Below are 18101 nucleotides of genomic sequence, written 5' to 3'. Positions count from 1 at the left end.
GTCCCGGAACCACAGACCCAGTCTCTGCCCCAAGCACAGCCCCAGTCCCAGAAGCACAGCCCTGGTCCCAGAAGCACAGCCCCAGCCCCATTCCCAGCCCCAAGCACAGCCCCAGTCCCAGCCCCAGTCCCAGCCCCAAGCACAGCCCCAGTCCCAGCCCCAAGCCCAGCCCCAGCCCCAGCCCCAGCCCCAGCCCCAGTCCCAGCCCCAAGCACAGCCCCAGCCCCAGCCCCAGCCCCAGCCCCAGCCCCAAGTTCCAGCCTCTCTTGGCACTTTCCCCTTTGGTGCAGTTCCAGGCACAGCCGGCAGGGGCGCCGGTGGCTCCTGGCCGGACGGGGCAGGTGCGATGATTCCCCGCGGCTGCAGGGGGCGCTGTGGCGCCAGCTCGGCCGCCTCCCCACATGGCAATGGCGGGCGGGCTGGATGGCGGGAGGGGGCTGCAGCAGGAACCTCGGAGCGGTGGCTGGAACCACAGGGCCGAGCAGACTCCGGCGTAGCAAACGAAATGTAACAGAAACTCAGCAGCTGTAGCAGGAGCCCGGGGTGTCCCGGCAGGCAGGGATGCTGAGTTACAGGCAGTGAAAGACCCGAAGCAGTGGCAGAGAAGCGGCGGGGCTGGGTAGGGGCCACTCGGCTCCCGAGCACCGCCAGGAGAGGCACCCTCGGAGCGGGAGGGGACTCGGGGATCCCAGGGTTTCCCCTGAGGTACTGAGTCGATGATGAGGAACCTTTCCAGTGAGGTGTTAATAAGGTCCCAATGCAACAGACGCTTGTATGAGCAAAAGCCTCACCCCACGGCAGAAGAAGCAGGACCGGGCCTGGCTTCCACAGTGGCAGCGAATTCCCACCTCAGGCAGCAGCTCCAACCCACCTCCTAAGCTTAGATAGCAAGCGAGCTTGCAGCTGCCCCGGCCCTTTCTTTTACCAGACCAATTCCCGCAGTATCTCTGCCCCTTCAAGAGAAACTCTCAGATAAGAGAAGTGCAGCCAGATGCCCTTCTCTCCCCTGAGCTTCATAATTTCTTTTGTCCTTCTTAAGTACCTCATCATTATTGTTTCTTAGTGAAAAATAAAGGGGGAGGGGTCAGGGGAATTGCCTAAGAGAAAATAAAACCAAATAAAAACTCTAACCTGCAACATGCTATTGTAAACAAATCAGTCTGTACAAAAATTACAAAGTGGAATTGTGGAAAGCTGGGAAGCCCTGAGCACTGACCCCTCAGCATCTTCTTTTGCCCGTTTTCTGTTGAATGTTGGGAAATGTGTAATGTTTTTTGAATTAAATTTTCATTTCTTTCTGATCACAGGGTGTGGTTCCAGTACGAGTCTAAAGGTTAGAATTTACTTGTTATGAGTAAAAAAAGAGTTACCCTTTTTTTTTTAAGAAAAGGGTTGCAGAGTTTAAAGTTAAGCTGGGAACTGATTGCTGGCCAAGAGTTCTTTTGTTAGTTAAATGTTGTAATGACCTGTTGAGTATCGTTGAGTTGAGTTGTTAACCCTCTTTTGTGGAGAATTTTTTTTTCAGTACCACCCTTACCTGCTGCCAAGAGGATGACGACACCCCGACCCCCCCCCCCCCCCGACGGTGGGGAGGGAGGGAGAATTTGCAGAGACATGCAAATTTATCTCAAAACCCAGACTGCAATGGGACGGGACCACCACCAAATGCCTGAAAATACCCCAAAAGAGACGAGCCAAAGCAGAATTGAGAAGTCGGGGTGGTGTTTGGACAGCAGGGACGAGGTCTGAAGCCGGCAGAGATGCTGAAAAACTCGGTCACCCCTCTCCGCAAAAGTCAGTCGGGTCCAGGACTCCTGAACCGGCAAGCCAAACTGCACTCGGGGAATATCCTCATAGCCCTCGCGAGGATGGGATGCCCGGTCTGCCCCCTAGGGGACACATTTCTTCTCATCCGAGTCACTCTAGGAGCGGCTGCAGGAAACCGCGGACCTGTCCACCCCCGCCCATCCTGGCCTGATCACTTTTAATAAAGGCATTGAAAAGGAGAAAAATCTCCTGCCTTGTTTATTTCATAACTCATTTTCCTGCTACAAAAGAAGGAACAATTCCAAGCACAGACCAGAATTTTCTCTCTCCAGACTTGGTTGGTGCTTCCCCCAGTGTGATACAGCTTGAAGTCTGCCTCAGTAAGGAGGTAAATGCTGTGGCAAAATAATATTATTTTTCAAAACTCCTGTCAAACAGTAGATGCTGAATTCAGAAAAAACGCACATTACAGTGTAATGTCTTGTCTTGAAAAAAGTCCTTGTCCTACAGTCAGTCTGCTGTTGGCTTTAAGCCCACAATTGTGTGCCATGTTCCTCTTTGCTCTTTTTTACATCTCAGCAAACTTCCTCGTAGTGCATGAGGAAGGTTTCATCCATGACTCATGGTATACCATTCATTTCGCTACTTGCTTTAGCACTTTCTGTCCTGACACTGCTGAAAACAATTTTATTCAATGAAAGATGAAATTCAGGAGCAGAACTCTGTGGTGAGGTATGAGTACTTCTTCCAGACTTAGACTCATTGCTAGCAATTTTTTGAGCACTAATGCTAAGGCCAGGTTGAATTTGGACTGACAGAAAAATGTTATGTGATATATGTTCAATCCTTTCTCCTTCCTGAAATTAATGACAATATATGAGATAATCAATGAACCATTGTCTGGCTTTTAGAGCAAGATGAAGAACATGAGGCAGAGGGGGAGTTAAGTGACTACAGGAAAGCTAGAAATAATCCTATTCAAGACATACAAATAAGAGACTGTAAAATGAGAAACGGGAGAACATGGCAGCAACTGCTGAGAAACAAAAGCAGTTAAGAAATAGCATTGGAAATCCTGTATCTCCAGATTTATGAAAATGTCAGAGTCATTATGAAAGCCCAAATAGCATCAGAAAATTGGTTACACCCAAACATACAGGAAACTGGTCAACAAATGAGAAGGTGTCCTGCATCAAAGGGTACACAAGGTTTGTCTTGGTCTTTTTTACATACTAGAAGCAATTCCTTAATTTATCTGGTGCAAGAAATACTCCTGACCAATCTCTAAAACAGAGAGATTAGAGATTGGCTAAACAGAACCAATCTCTACTGTCTGTGTCTGACATCCCAAAAGTTTATTTTTATCCTATGCAGACAGTCAGAAATGTTGCATGTGTCTTTGAGCTAGAGCTTCAATACTGAACCCAGGGCTCTTCCAAGTTCCTGACTTTATATCAGGTTGGGATCGGTATCTGCAGCAGCTTCTTCCTCTGCTCCACTTTCTACAAAGGGAAAGCCTGGCAGAATGGGCAAGGCAGGAGCTGCAGTATAGTTTTTTTTTTTTCTTTTTAATCTGTTTTCTTAGCCAGGTGAGGCTGACACATCCCTATACCATCCCTTTGTCAAACACAAAATTATTTTGTCTTGGGATAACAAATCCATTCTACCTGCTCAAAACAGAAGTAGTTTATTGTAAAATTGTTTTGGGTAGCAAAGAGCTGTCAAGGTCTCTAATGAAAAACTAATTACTAAATATTAAGAGATGAGTCACGATGATGACTGTGGTTGAATACTAAATTCCTATCATAGGAGGGATCCAAGAGGACCTGTATTTAAACAGAGGCCAAAACCACAACTGAAACTTGTGTTGCACTCCCTGGAAAACACAGCTGGTGAGCGAGCATTCAGCTTTTCCACTTCCCTTTCTTCCTTGATGCTTCCTCTCCTCATCTCACCCCCAAACCATTAGAAGAGATAAGAAAAGTAAACATACATATTCTGTTAACAAGTGCAGATTGGTGTCAGGTATGAAATTGTGCAAGTGTCCAGGTTTACTGCTAAAGAAACAGACTTTCTAAAAAATGTAGAAAATATCAGGTATAATTATTGATGCATATTTCAGGAAGTTTATTTTGAAAAAAAACTTTACTGCAATACAGTTGATAGCAACACTATTAAAATACCAGTAGAAGGGAAAAAAACCTTAACCAAATAAACAGGGGGAAAAAAACCAAAGAAAAAAGAGAACAAAACAAAAAAAAAAAAACCACACACAAAAACCTCCAACCCCAAAAAACCAACCAAACAAAAAAGAAACCCAACCAACAACAACATCAAAAAAAACCAACCCAAACCAAACAAAATAAAAAAAACCAACCCAAAAAACAAAACAACAAACAACACAACCCAAAACCAACCATAAACCCCAACAAACTCCTAAGCACACGAAGTCTTGAAACAAAGCTTGTAAGCCATTTTCTCAACTTAATGAACAAAGGGGATTTACATCTCATTTACATTATCAATCAAAATTAGGCAAAAAACTTAAAAAACCTTCTAAGATATGAAAGATGCACAGATTATCTCATCAAAAAAGAGAAGTGAGCTAACCCAAAACTGCTTATACAGAAGCTTTCAGCATTCTTAAAATATTTTTTTCTGTCTTAACACAGAGTTCATAGCTGCTCTTCCCCAAATTTGCTAGTGTTGGAAATTGAATGTTAAAGAGAGAAAAAGTTCACTCTAAGTGCACGGCTTGATCCTCAGGAGTCTTTTTTTTTGTTTGCTCGGGGGAAGGCAGTGCTGTTAGAGACGACACGAACTGCGTGGGGCAAGAGCTGGGGCAGGAGAAGGGGCTGGGGCTGGAGCCGGTCCAGCAGCAGTTCGGTTACAGTTTGCAGACAGGCGCCAAAATTCAAAACACGCGCTATACTGTACTGAGCTCCCAAGTTTGGCTGGAACAAAGCGCAGGAGGCGGATGGGGCAGGATCCGACCTCCCAGCGAGCAGCGACCACAGCACCCTGGGAGTTGTAGTCTCTGCTCTCTGCGTCCTTTCCCGATTCGGGCGGAAAGCTGAATTTCACCTAACTCACTCATCATATCATCAGATCTCACTGGCAGCGCCCTGCCGGCAGTTACCCTCATGTAGAGAGGCTGTGCCTTTCAGAAAGTGCACGGGGAGTGATCTTGCTTCCATTTTAGCTGTCACTCATAAACACCCTCCGAGGAACCCACTGATACCCACCGCTCCTCGGACGGGTGTGGAAATTCCCACCCTTGGCTCTCGGTAGGAGGCGGAGGTGAAGGGACACTCAGCGCTGTCCAGGGAGAGGAGATGCCCGAGCAGGAGAGACAGGCACTCTGCTGTCTCACACAGCCAGGACAAATAGTTTTGTATCAGATGGACATTTTGAGGCAAGCACATTCAGATGAAAACCTGTGATTTGTACAGTGATTGCTAGAGAGACTTAGAGCTATTCGCCCACATGGATATTGAGCATCCAGAACTCCTGGGTTTATTCCAAGGTGCTCCAGTTTGAGATGTACTAGGATTTCACATGAAGATCGTTTCAGTTCTATTTTGAGACTAAATAACTACTACCTACTTTCTCACACTGGGTCCCTAAGTTTGTATTGTATGCTGTATTTTCTTGCTGTCTTTCCTGTTCTGTATCCAGACCTATACTCCCACCTCTGCATAATGCTCTTGCTACTTTTTCTCTTTGCTCTTCATACAGATGACAGACTTTTCAGTCTGTTTTTTCAACTTCTCCTTTTTCTCAGCCCTCCCTTCAGCTCCCTCAGCTGAAAGGCACAAGACCAGGAACAGCTTTTGGGAACGGTAATCTAGTTTATACTAGTTAATGTGCAAGAATTGACAGAATTTGAGGTTTTGGGGGAAAATACTACTGCAAATATTCAGGAACAGAAAACTTCTCAGTGAATTTTAGTTTGTACAAAGTTTGACTAGGGAGCCAAAAAGCATCACTCGTTAGGCACTCCTAAAAATATCAACCTTGGGGATGTCCAATCCATGTTTTCTCCATTTCTGCACAGTGCTGGACCCTGGCCTGGGGAGAGCCGACAGCAAAGAACGGCAAAATCACACAGCGCACAGGCGACTGTGGACGATATTTTAGGGAACTACAATGAAAACACACAAACACACCCTTTCAGGGAACCCGTCAGCCCACAGGCCTGAGCCGCACATAGGATCCGGGCTGCTGCTCCGCCAGGAGCGGGTGAGGGTCAGTCCTGTTGGTCGCTCCGGTCCTTTCCGCAGTTGCCATCAAAATTTCTTCGCTTCAGAACCAGCCCCAGCCCAGTTCTGTCCTTGACGCGCAGCCCGAACTGCACCCGCGAGCCCCGATCGGACTCAAGATGGCGGGCGCTACCGCAGCCCGCGGCCATCTTGTCGCCGGGACTGCATGTCCCAGGCGGCGCCGCGGCGCCAGGAGCCGCCCGCCCGCCATCTTAGCGCTCCCTCCCCCGGTGCGGCGGGATTGAATGAGTCGCTGCCCGCCAGCCCGCCAGCCCAGCGCCATGTCAGGCACTCCGAGCCGCGGCACGCCCGGCGGGACCCCGTTGTCGCCGACCCGCATCTCCCGGCTGCAGGAGAAGGAGGAACTGCGGCAGCTCAATGACCGTCTGGCCGTTTACATTGACCGTGTGCGGGCACTAGAGCTAGAGAACGACCGTCTGCTGCTGAAGATATCGGAGAAGGAGGAGGTCACCACCCGGGAGGTACGGCCGGATTTGGGGCCAGCAGCGACTGCTCCTATGGCGCCCCCCGCCTCCGTCCCGGGGCGGGTCCGCGGCCAGGGGCTCGCCGGCCAGCTCCCTCCCGTTCCGTGCGCGGCGCGGGGTGCGCTGTGGCGGCTCCGTGTGGCCGCCGCGCCATGCCCGTCCGCCGCGCGGGGAGCGACTGCTGTGAAGACCCAGCACCTACCCGCGCCGCCCCTCGGGGCGGCCGGAGGCTTTTTGGCGGCGGTGTCGCGCTGAGCGGCTGCTGGCGACACACTGAAGGCGTCTGAGGCCGGGATTCGGCACGGGGAGGAGCCCATGCCGGTGGCGGGAGCGGAGCGGGGCGGACGCGGCGCTGCGGGCGGTACTGGCGGCTTCTGCGCCTCCCGGGCCCAGCGCAAAGCCGCTGCGGGTCCCTTGGCCGCTGGCGGTCTGAGCGCTCCAATGCCCTGCGCCCACAGCACACGCGTACTCTGGTACCGGCGTGTTGGGTATCCCCTGCGGCCTCTGTCTTGACCGCTGATGCAGTGGGATGGGAGATTTGAAAGGGTTTGGACTGTCTTTGTCTCTGACCGTAGGAAATCTTTTACAGACTTGGTAAATACTCGGAATCAAGTCCGTGTAAGCGACTCTGATTTGTTTTCTCGAATTTTGGGAGCAAAACTGCATGATTTCTTTTTCCTAAGCTTTGCTTTTCCCATTCGGTGGTGTCTGTGGTGTTCGCGGTACTCTCCTTCCCCTGTGGCGGAAGGATGTGACACACTGGGGACAGTCCCTTCCTGTGCAAGCCCAAACCCCCTCAGCAAGGTGCGGTGTCCCACCACTGAGATGATGTTAAGGTGCTGTGGAAAGCCTATCAATAAACAGCCTGGACTGTAACTTCTGAGATGTGATGGATCGCTGTGCCACTGTGTAGCCTTTAATTTTTTTTGGTCTTTTTCCTTTTTTCACCCCTTGAGATGCTGATTTGATGGTGCTTGGGGTGTTGGGAGAAGGATTTGATTTAATTTAGATTAAGTAGAGCAGATGTTATAATGTCTTATTTGGGGATGGTTTGGAGTACCTGCAATCAGTGCATGTATGCCCAAACCAGAAATACTTTAAAGTCCCTTTGTATCACTTAATCATATATTGTAACTTCCATGCTTTCATAATCGCTAGCTATTTCTAAGCATGAAACATAATTTGCCGTGTGAAATCATGCTATAAACAAAATAAACGCATCTAATTTAGGGAACTTCTAAGCTGTAGATCCCTGGAGGCTAGAAGGAGTATCCCTTTGAAATGCGAGAGGGAGAATGTAATTCTATTGACGGTACACATGTGCAAGAGTAAGAGGACAAGCAGACAACGTAGATATAATTTCATTAGACTTTTAACATAAGTTTAAAACAGTTTGTAACAGCATACTGTGTGAGCAATTCTGAAAAGTATTCTAATGCAGTAATCAGAAAGTAAACTTGAGAACATTGATAGGAACCTTTTGGTTACTTTGAGCTTTCTGCCTCTGGTGTTTTCATACAGACTTCAAAAAGGTCTTAATCTTTAGACATAACAAACTTCTTCAGGATTTATCAAGCTCTTTGGCACTGATGCTTTGGCTTGTCTCTGGACCACCTTTGATAAATGTTTTCCTCATCCCTTTAGGAAGGTTTATTTATTCTTTACATATGTCCACAAAAGGAAACTTTGTAGTTTTATTGTTTTAATGCTGGGTAGTGGACATTGGTTTAAGACTGTGGAAGCAGTAAGCCTTCACATAGTTGTCAGATTTGCTATTTACTGGAGTGGGAGAATCCTGTCCTTTCACTTTTGGGACCAACCTAGTAAATTGGATTTTCTGCTGACAATTCATCAAATTCCAACAATTAATAATTGTTGGAATTTGCATTCATAAAATGATTAGGCTTAGTGTGAAATAAGTAATTAATTAAAAATAAACCCTCCAAATCCCACAACCTCCCCCAAACAAACCCCAAAGCAGCTATAACTTCTGTGTTGAAGCACAGGTAAACGTAGTGCAGTGAAATTTGCATACTGTTCTCTCTGCATTATTAAATCTTTATATATGTAAGCATCTAAGCTCTGCATGCTTATAGGAGACTATTTTCTTTTTCCACAGTGTTCAAAATGAAAATTCCTGTTTATTGTCTTCAACTGTGTGTAAATTTGAGCCCTATCTTATTTATTATTTATAAAAGCTAATTTAATATTTTATTGTTTTTGGCTTTTCTTTGGTTATGGCAGAAGATGTCACCTGCCACTGTGGTAGGTGGTGCACATTGTGGGAAGCAGACAGGAAGCACTGCTCACCAATCGGCTATTGGTTAGTACCTGAAACTTTTGCCTAGAGAGCAGATGATGGGGTCCATGATCAAAGGTGGATTTCTCAAAGTTAAGGATAGCTATGGCAAGTAGTATACGGAACCATGGCTATCATGAGGGAGATGTTTGTTCTTTGCTTGTCGCTGAAGTGTCCCACAGGGACCATACCTGAGCTGGCAGAGACAGTTATTTACTGACATGACATGTCCTGAGTAATGGGTGACTGTTCCTGACACCCCCTGCCCCAACCCTGCATGTATGGGAGCAGTTTTGATCTGTGCTCAAAGTTCTGGTTTAGGGTAGTGTCTTCTGGATGAGAAAAGTTCTACTGAAGCAGATCAGGCAAGGAGTGTAGTTATTGTTCCACCAGAGATTCTTTACTCATCAGCTGATCAGAATGTTCTTTTTCCTCATTGTTTCAATCACCAATTTGAACAAGACTGCAGAAAGCAGCTGTTTGTGTGGCAGTCTCAGCATGATCTTAGAACAATATCACTCCTGTTCTTTTTGATGAACACAGGGCTGCCATCTCTTAACAGCAGAGAAAAGGAGCTTTGCAGTTGATTAATCTTTTGTTCTTTATTAATTATAGCCTTTTTCCTAACCCTGTCCAATGCTGCCTTACTTGTATGCAGTAGGCACTTCGGCAAATAAAAAGTGTATAATGTAAGCTCTCAGACAAATACGAAAAAAAAGTTTGCAGATGTGGCTGAGGGAACCTCTAACTGTCCTCATTTCTTCTGTTTGCTTTCCTCCTTCACTGCCCTTGTGTAAGTTAGCCTGTGAAAGAAGAGAAATTGAGCTCATCCCCTTGTTTTTCTACATCCTTAGTACAAGACTGATGCTGTTCTCACTGCGTTGGGGTCACTGTTGCAACAATCTGATTTGTGAGGCTGGGAGGCAACATGCTGGACGAGCTAAGAGAACAGTCCTAGAGTTCTCAATTCTGTTTTACTGACACCCTGCCCTCTTCTGCAGTGCTTATTGTTGTAGCCTTCTGGAACAGATGTTTTGATGGGGACAGGAGGGATTACTGTGCTCTTCTGAGGACACCCCACTGTGCTCACCCCCTCAAAGGAGAATTAGAAAAATAAGGTCCTTGGGAGCCTCAGCTGCTGACAGCAATTGCCCTTGTAACAAAAGGAGGATCTGTGGTCTTCCTGCTTCACCCGTGTCTTCCCATCTCTGTGGGTGTGAGTGCAGGTGGCTGCAATCTCATGTGGTTTCCTCTTACCTGCCAGTGTTGGAGCTACCATTGCCCTTTGTGTGCATCATGTGGTGACCAAAGCTACTGTCCTGACCAGGATATGAGGGTCTGGTGTTGCCTAGTTGTCACCTGTGAAATACATGCTTAGATGCTGCTGTTGATGTTGGGTCCCTCAAGTTGCATCCTCTAAAATATTGGGTTAAATGGTTTTCTGGCACTGTAGATGTCATCTGGGAGGTGACATAACACGCATCTTCATTGTTCTTGAGAACTTGACTGATATTCTTGGTGGACCTGAACCATAGCTGGCTGGCAGTCCTTTGTCAGTCTATAACTGGCTAAGTAAGAACTGAGCCACATCTGGGAATACAGTTGTGGGAATACACTTGTGTTTTGCACATTAATCTATTCTTATGAGATTAATGTTTCATCAGCAAATTTGTCTGGAGTCACTTGTGGTTGGCTGGAACATGTTTCTTGCCTAGCATGTTGGTTCAGTGCCTTCTTGATGAGTTTCAAGTCTTCACTGAGTGACACCTTGCAGCTTTTCTCAAGTGGGGTTGCTTTGGGAGGGTCTGTGTCAGTGTGTCTGCCCTTGACCCCCTGCCTAGTGAGCTTTGAATGCTCCCAGTACAGGTAGGTGAGAGCATCTTTGTCTTTCAGAGTCTGCTATGGAAGCATCTCCATTTTCTTTTTCCTTGTCCCCTGTGTTGCCCAATTACAAACTCGCTGGCTCTTTTGCCAGCAAAAGAGGGGGTAAAAAAGTGAAAGCGCATTTGTAGTGCAGTAAGGGTGTCTAGGTTGGCCTCTGTGCAGGAAGATTTACACTTGGGCACACATGGACATGAAGTGGTTTGGGCTGCAGCATGTCCTTTTCTACTGAACATTTTGGGGTTTTTCTGTTGCCTTCAGATGGGGGTTTCCATTTTCACAGTTGAGGGACCCATTTGCTGGCCTAACCTGTCATCTGGCAAGGTTCATTGCTGCTTCCCAGGGTTTGTATTCTGGACATTGTAGAGAGACTGCTGAAGCTCACAGGGCCAAATGAGTTTCATACCTTCTGCTCTTCAGTAAAGGGACCAGTGCTAGTGGCAAGAGGGACATGAAGAGTATCAACCATAACTATATGGCTCATTGGAGGTTAGGGGTGGGTTTTGTTTGGGTTTTTTTTGGTTTGGCTTTTTTTGGGGATTTTATTTTGTTTGTTTGTTTTGTTGTTGATTTTTTCCCTTTTCTTTCTCTTAATGGAATTTTTCTCCCATTTTTTTGCCTAAGAGACTGGAGCTATAGATAGTTGAGAAAGACAAAGGATGTGGCCAAGATGTGGGGAAGGGGTGCAGGTGGCTGCAGTCCCTACGGTGGGGGGCTTTCTCTTGAGATTTTCAGAGACACTATGAGATTTTGGCTGGGGGCTCAGGGGCTGGGCTCAGCTCCTCACTCACTCTTGGGGTCAGAAGGGAGACAGTTGAGCTGCTGCTAGTGGAGTTCTGTCCCGCACTGCTTCTACTACCAAGGGTGAGCCTTTGCTTATATAAGAGTGGCCATTGAACTGTGACCTTTTCAATACCTAGCCTAACTGGAAAGGATCCTCGGGAACCCTGAGCCCCTCTGAGGGGGTGTCTCCCAGCTGCCATTGCCCAGCCTCGCTGCTTCTGGCTTATTGCTACGCTTTAAAGGAATACTCCAGGTCTGCCTGACCCCCGCCTCTCCTGGCACAGCTCCTGAGTTTTTGCTACACTTTGTTTGCCACTCTTCGTGTGCCTACTGCTGCTGTACCAGCTTGCTGCTCCGAAGTTCCTGCTCCAGGCCATTTAGCTTCCCAAGTGGCACTGAGACCGGCTGCCCACTGAGGGATTGCAAAGAAAGCCCCTTCTCGCTCTCTCTCACCCGCCATTGCTGTGGGGAGAGGCGGCCGAGCTGGCGCCACGGCGCCCCCTGCAGCCGCGGGGAATCATCGCACCTGCCCCGCCCAGCTGGGAGCTGTGCCCGGAACTGCACTAAAGGGGAAAGTGCCAAGAGAGGCTGGAACAGGATCTTGGCTTGGGCCTGGGGCTGCGCTTGAGGCTGGGTCTGGGTCTGTGTTTTTGTTTGTTTTTGCTGCTGCTGTTGTTTGTCTGCCTTGTTACACATAAACATACTACTAAAGAACTGTTATTCATTTTCCCATATCTTTGCCTGAAAGTCCCATAATTTCAAAGTTATTATAATTTGGGGAGAAGGGGTCACATTTTCCATTCCCAGGGAAGAATGGAAAGACAGTGATTGTCAGTGGCATCAGAGCCCAGGTGGTGTGGGGAGAGTGAAGGGCTTGAGGATAGCCAAGCAGATCCTGCAGATCAACTCTGGATTACACAACTGCTGTTGGCAACAGGGTTTTGGATTCTACAACAAACCAACAAACCCCAAGTGCTAATTTAGGCTGGGTGGAGAGTTGCTCTGGGAAGAAGGACTTGGGGGTGTTGGTGGGTGAGGGACTGTACCTGCTCTGACCAGTGGCACTAGCGCCTAGAAACTCCCTCTGTGATGGGCTGAGTCCCCAAGGTGGGCAGCAGGGGAGGGGGGGATTCTGCACCTCTGCTCTGCTTAGAGAAGCTGTGGCTGCCCCATCCCTGGAAGTGTTCAGACCAGATCGAGGCTTGGAACAACCAGGGATAGTGGAAGGTGACCCTGCACATGGCAGGGAGTGGAATGAGATGGGCTTTAAGGTCTTTTCCATCCCAACTCATTCTTTGATTCTCTGGCCATGGAACTGTCTTTCAGGATTCACAACTGCTTCAGAGAGACAGGATCCACCTGACTAAATGTCCAGCATACAGCTGGATAACCCTGCCACACTCTGGGTGAGGAACTGGCTCATTAGTTGGGCACGATGGGTTATAGTGATGGAGGGACATCAGGCTGCCATTGGTCACAAGTGGAGTGCCATGGGTCTCCAACCTCAGCTCATCAGCATCTTCATCAGTGATCCTTGGATGCAGAACTCAGAGAGATTCTAAGAAAGTTTGCCAATGGCACTAAATTGGGAGGAGCTGTCAACACCTGCAAGGCCAGAAGGGCCCTCCAGAGAAATGCTGACCAACCAGAGAGATGTGAAATCACCAACCATGTGAAGCTTTACAAGGGCAAGTGCTAGATGCTGCCCCTAGGATGGGGCAGCCATGGCTGTGTGGATGGACTGGGGAATGAGAAGCTGAAGAGAGGCTACAGAAAGGGGCCTGGGGGTTCTGATGAATGGCAAGTTGGATCTGAGTCAGCAGTGCCTTGGAGCCAGGATGGCCAACCATGTCCTTAGGGGCATCAGGCCAGCTGGATGAGGGAGGGGATTGTGTGTCTCTGCTCTGCACTGGGGCAGCCTCAGCTTGAGTTCTGGGGGCAGTTTTGGGCACCACAGTATAAAAAAGACATTAGGCTAGTAGAGAAGTGTCCAAAGAAGGGCCACAAGGATGGGGAAGGGTCTAGAGGGGAAGCTGTAGGAGGAGCTGCTGAGGGCACTTGGTTTGTTCAGCCTGGAGGATACTGAGGGGAGACCTCAATGCAGTCTTCAGCCTTCTCATGAGAGGTAGATATCAGTCTGTACACTCTCATGACCAAAGAGAGCTTGAGGAAAGAGCATGGAGCTGAGTCAGGGGAGGTTTAGGTTGGATATTGGAAGGTTTTTTCCCAAGAGGTGGTTGGGCACCAACCACCAAGGTTGCCAGAGCTCAAGGAACATTTGGGTAACGCTCTTGGGCACAGTGTAGGATTGTTGGGATGCCCTGTGCAGGGCTAGGAGTTGGACTTGATGCTCCTGACAGGTCTAACTCAGCATTTTCTATGATTCTATGAAAGTTGTTCTGGTATCCTTTCACAGAAGCAAAAGTAGCAATCTTACGTGGCTTGTACATTTTAGCTGTCTGATATAACTTTCAAATAATCTTGTCTTATAAAAAATATAAAAGTATAGAAGACTTGAAGGTGCCTCATGCAGTCTGTATTACTGATTATATGATAGGTTTTTTTGGGACAGGAAGAAGTCTGTAGTTCTTTATCCTCTGAAACAGAGAACAAGAGTGGAAGCTCATTTCTGAACAGTTCACATTTCTGTAGTTCATGTGGTTCCAGATCCTTTGTAGTGGAAGAACAGCAGAGTCAAAATGGGTCCTTGGGCTTGTATTCCACAAAATGTCTTCAAGTGTTTAAAAAAAAAAATCTCCCAGAGCAGCAGTATTGGGAATAAGGGCAAATAATTGAAGTTAAGATTGTAAGGTGCACTGATCTAGTTCAGTTTATCTCTTGGGAAGGTTTGGACATTTCAAACATAGTATGTTTTGTTGCAGTGGTAATAAAAACTAAATCTTTGGGTCGCTCGTTAATTGAAAATGTTCAGTATAGAATGTTCTTAAATGGCAGAAGTCATACACCCTTTTTCAAAGAAACTTGTGTGTAATCTGGTCCTATGTTTCAGTTCTTTGATAGTTGTTCTCATACCCAAATAATTTTTTTTCCCTTTAGGTGAGTGGAATCAAGAGTCTCTATGAGTCTGAACTGGCTGATGCTCGAAGAGTTCTGGATGAAACTGCCAAAGAGAGGGCTAGATTACAAATTGAAATAGGAAAACTGAGAGCAGAACTTGAGGAGTTCAATAAAAGGTGAGGAGGGTATTCAATTTCTTTTCTTTCAATTAGAATGGGCAGTATTTGCTGTGGAAATGATACTAATGATGCTTCTTAAAACACTTCCTGGAAGCAGATCCATGAGAAGATACAGGTTTGCCAGAGGGAAAATCCTTCAGCTTGTTGGTACAGCTGGTCAGAGCACATAATTCCAGCAGTGTATACACAAGTGTACTTGTAAATATTAGATGAATGTCATGTGATGTGAGACTCAAGCAAATGGCTGTAACTGCTTTGTCCTGTCCTGCCTCCCCTTACGTGAACATGCGTGTTTGCAGCTGCTTGGTAAACTGGATTGAGAAAGAGATCTAGATTAAAATTAATGATCTATTCAAGGAGGGTTCATTAATGATTTTTATTGTCTGGTTCACTGTATGAGTGATGGGAGAAATGGAAGAAAAGGGAAGGGGTTGGCCCTGAGCAGTTTGGGAATACAGGAGCAGTGTTGCCTTGAAAAGACATGAAGCTACAATGTAAATGTGCCGGGAGAAGACCTTGTACTGACTAAATTTTTTTGGCATAATAAACTAGTTCCTGAAGCCAAGTAGAATCCATAATTTCAATTCCCATGGGGATTATTTGTAATCAAATACTGTTTAGCAGTAGAAACTTCATTTAAAAATTATTATATGTAGTGGAAAAATCAATTTTTGCTTCTAACTGAATTTTTAATTCAATTAGAAGCAAATAACTATTTTAATATAAAAGATTTGGGAATTACAGATTTTTCCTGAGCAGGTCATTATGTACATCACCTGTTTATCAGTGTTGTCAGCCATAAAATAGGTTTTAAATCTGGCAGTGCCACTAAGGCCTACTGTAAGTCTCTCATCTCTCTTCATTTGCAACTAAGTGGTTATAAAAGGACTTAAGTATTTCCCTCCCCTGTCTTTTTTTTTTTTTTTCTGACTAGCTAGTTGATTTATGATAAAGTATTTCACATTTTATCTGTAAATTTTGCTATATCACTAGATACTCATTTTCTCTGCTGGGCCCTTTTTTTAAAGTCAGCCATTGGAGATATTTTTGGAATTTGCCCTAAAACATCTGTCCAAACATGAAATAGTGATAGTGTAAGCATCTGCATTTGAATTGGTGTAAAGTCTGTTGAAGCACAGCCAATACCATAGGCCTGCATGTGGTCAGGCAAGCTATGTGCTGGTATTTGTGGACTTGGTTAGCTCAGCTTTTGTTAACCTGGTAACTAGGTCAGCAGTAAAACCCCTGAAGTGCAGTGAGGTGAACCCCACCCAGCCCTAGTGGGATGTTCCTGTTGGGACTGTTTATTCTCTTCAAAGCCTCAGGCCAGCAGTCTTGGCATTTATTTTGGATAGTGTATTTTGCATGGCAATTGGCATCACATGGACTTTAAGGCTGTCTCTCTCATCTTGTGATAGCAGGTACTCTTCTTGCTTGGTTTTTAAAGTAAACTCTGTAAGAGAGCAACAGTAGTAACTGGGAATTTAGTTCGCCTCTCATATTTCTCTGTTTTGATTAAGGTATGCTTGTAAGAAGTATCTTCACTTGGCAGGTAATGAGAATCCAGTTGATTCCTGTTCTTTAGACTTTTGATAGCCCAAAAAGATTGTACAAATACCTTGTGGTGGAAAATTGTGCATGTAAAGTGATGGAGAAAGTGTTTTCCCCTGGATCACCCCCCTCAACTGTTGTCTGGACAACTGAGTTGCCCCTTACCAGTCACTTCAATGATGAATTCTACCAAACTAATTTCAGCTTTTTGTTTGCTTGCCTTCTGCGATAGATGAGGAAAAAAATACCTGGTTTTCTGGGCTCCTCTCTGTGTTTACTGTTCATAGCACTAGAGTCAAATTCCTCGGCTTCAGAGTTTCTTCTACTTAATTCCTTCCAGTCCACTGAGATGCTTGTAATGTTCTTGGAGTGTTTGTGGGGTGTCTAGCTTGTGATGTGGCCAGACTTTAAATATGACTCTTGCAAGTGAAACTTTCAGTTTTTTGTCTGATTTGGAATGTTGACTTGACATCTAGCTCATTACTAAAGCTTCCCTGTCTATGCTGGCAGTCAGATGGTGCTTCTCTCAATGTTGTAGCAGCGGGCCCCTGAACAGGGAATAATGAGCATTGACTCTATGATTGCAGAAGGCTGATCAAAATGCTTTATTAAGCTACCACTACACTACACTGCACTACATAAAAAATGTTCACCCTTGCCAGACAGTCCAATACACACACGTGGATCCAATTAGTCAGTGAATCAAAACACCATCACCAGAGTCCAATTAAAAGCTACCTTTTGGTAAACAATCTCCATAACACGTTCCACGTGTGCACAACAACAGGTGCAGAGATTAAGATAAGAATTGTTTTCGCTGAGCTTTCTCATAGTTTCTCAGGAAAATCGTGGGAGAGAATTAAGTCTCTTTCTCTTCAGAGAATATGTGATTACCACATCTCAGACCAAACTTGCTTTGAGAACTGTATAGTGGAAGAGTAGATTATTGCATAAGTTTATATTCACTACTCTTGTCTCTCTCTCTCTATCAAGCTCATAACAGAGGAGAGATTTAAGGATGCCAGCACAGTCTGGCCAGGAGTGGTCCCAAACACTGCCATTCTTTTGTTTGCTTGGAATAGGTTAGGTTGCTGGGACAGGAGGTAGTAAACTTCCCTCGCAATATAGGATCACAGTCAAACTCCTGGTTTATTAGCAGATTCTCCATTTCTTTTTTTCCTCCCAAAGCCTGGGTTTGTGAGCATGGAAAGCCCTGAAGGCACTGAAGATACTCCAGGGAAGCCAAAGGGTACGTACAGTTGGAGGTGGTAACATCAGGCCTAGTTTGTGCCCAAAGGTGCCTGAGGCTTACCCTGTGTTTAGTTCCTTCCTGGGGCTGTTTACTTGCACAATTTGAACTTGTGAAGGAGCTGACCAACCTGCATCAAGAGTCTTGGATAGGACACAAGGATTTGGGACAGAGTCTGCGGTCTAGGAAACAACAAGTATTTTCTGTCAATGTAATGGACATAAGAGGAAGCACATCTGCTTATGTCTTTCTGTATCTTGTTCAGATACTGACAGATAACACTATGCCAGGATTCCATGTGGGTGCAAGTTCAACTCTCAGGGTTTGGATTCTGGGGCACATATTTGTTTATTTTAGATTTTTTTTTTCTCTTACTGTGTTACCAATGTTGTAACATTTTCTGGGGCATTTTTAGTGTTTGAGATAATTGGATATAATTTTCTTTACTAAGTCCACAAGAAGCATCCCAAGGCTTTTTCTAGAATTGTTTGTTGCGGTGGGGTGGTGGTGAGGGTGCCGTGACCTTCTTGAAGAGTATCCTGAAAAGGACGGCTCAGGGGCACAGGCATGTCCTCCTCCCAGTGAAAATCAGCTCTGGCTTCTTCTCTCAGGTGATTTGGAGAAAGA

The 18101-nt window shown here is 46.1% G+C and overlaps 1 protein-coding gene and 1 long non-coding RNA gene across 2 annotated transcripts in view; both read left to right on the top strand.

Annotated features, from left to right (window-relative positions):
- The window catches only part of LOC127060946 (uncharacterized), a 340458-nt gene that overhangs the window by 198272 nt on the left and 124085 nt on the right, over positions 1–18101 (top strand). The gene's annotated exons all lie outside the window — the stretch shown is intronic.
- LMNB2 (lamin B2) overlaps positions 6236–18101 on the top strand; it is a 36404-nt gene continuing 24538 nt past the window's right edge. The window contains exons 1-2 of the mRNA XM_009096807.4: positions 6236–6511; positions 14535–14671. Of these exons, the coding sequence (XP_009095055.1) occupies positions 6275–6511; positions 14535–14671 (374 nt within the window). The 5' untranslated portion in view covers positions 6236–6274. The remainder of the gene's footprint in view (positions 6512–14534; positions 14672–18101) is intronic.

Source organism: Serinus canaria, chromosome 28 (genome assembly GCF_022539315.1).
Source record: "Serinus canaria isolate serCan28SL12 chromosome 28, serCan2020, whole genome shotgun sequence".
NCBI lineage: Eukaryota > Metazoa > Chordata > Aves > Passeriformes > Fringillidae > Serinus > Serinus canaria.
This window is presented reverse-complemented; position numbering and strand designations above follow the sequence as displayed.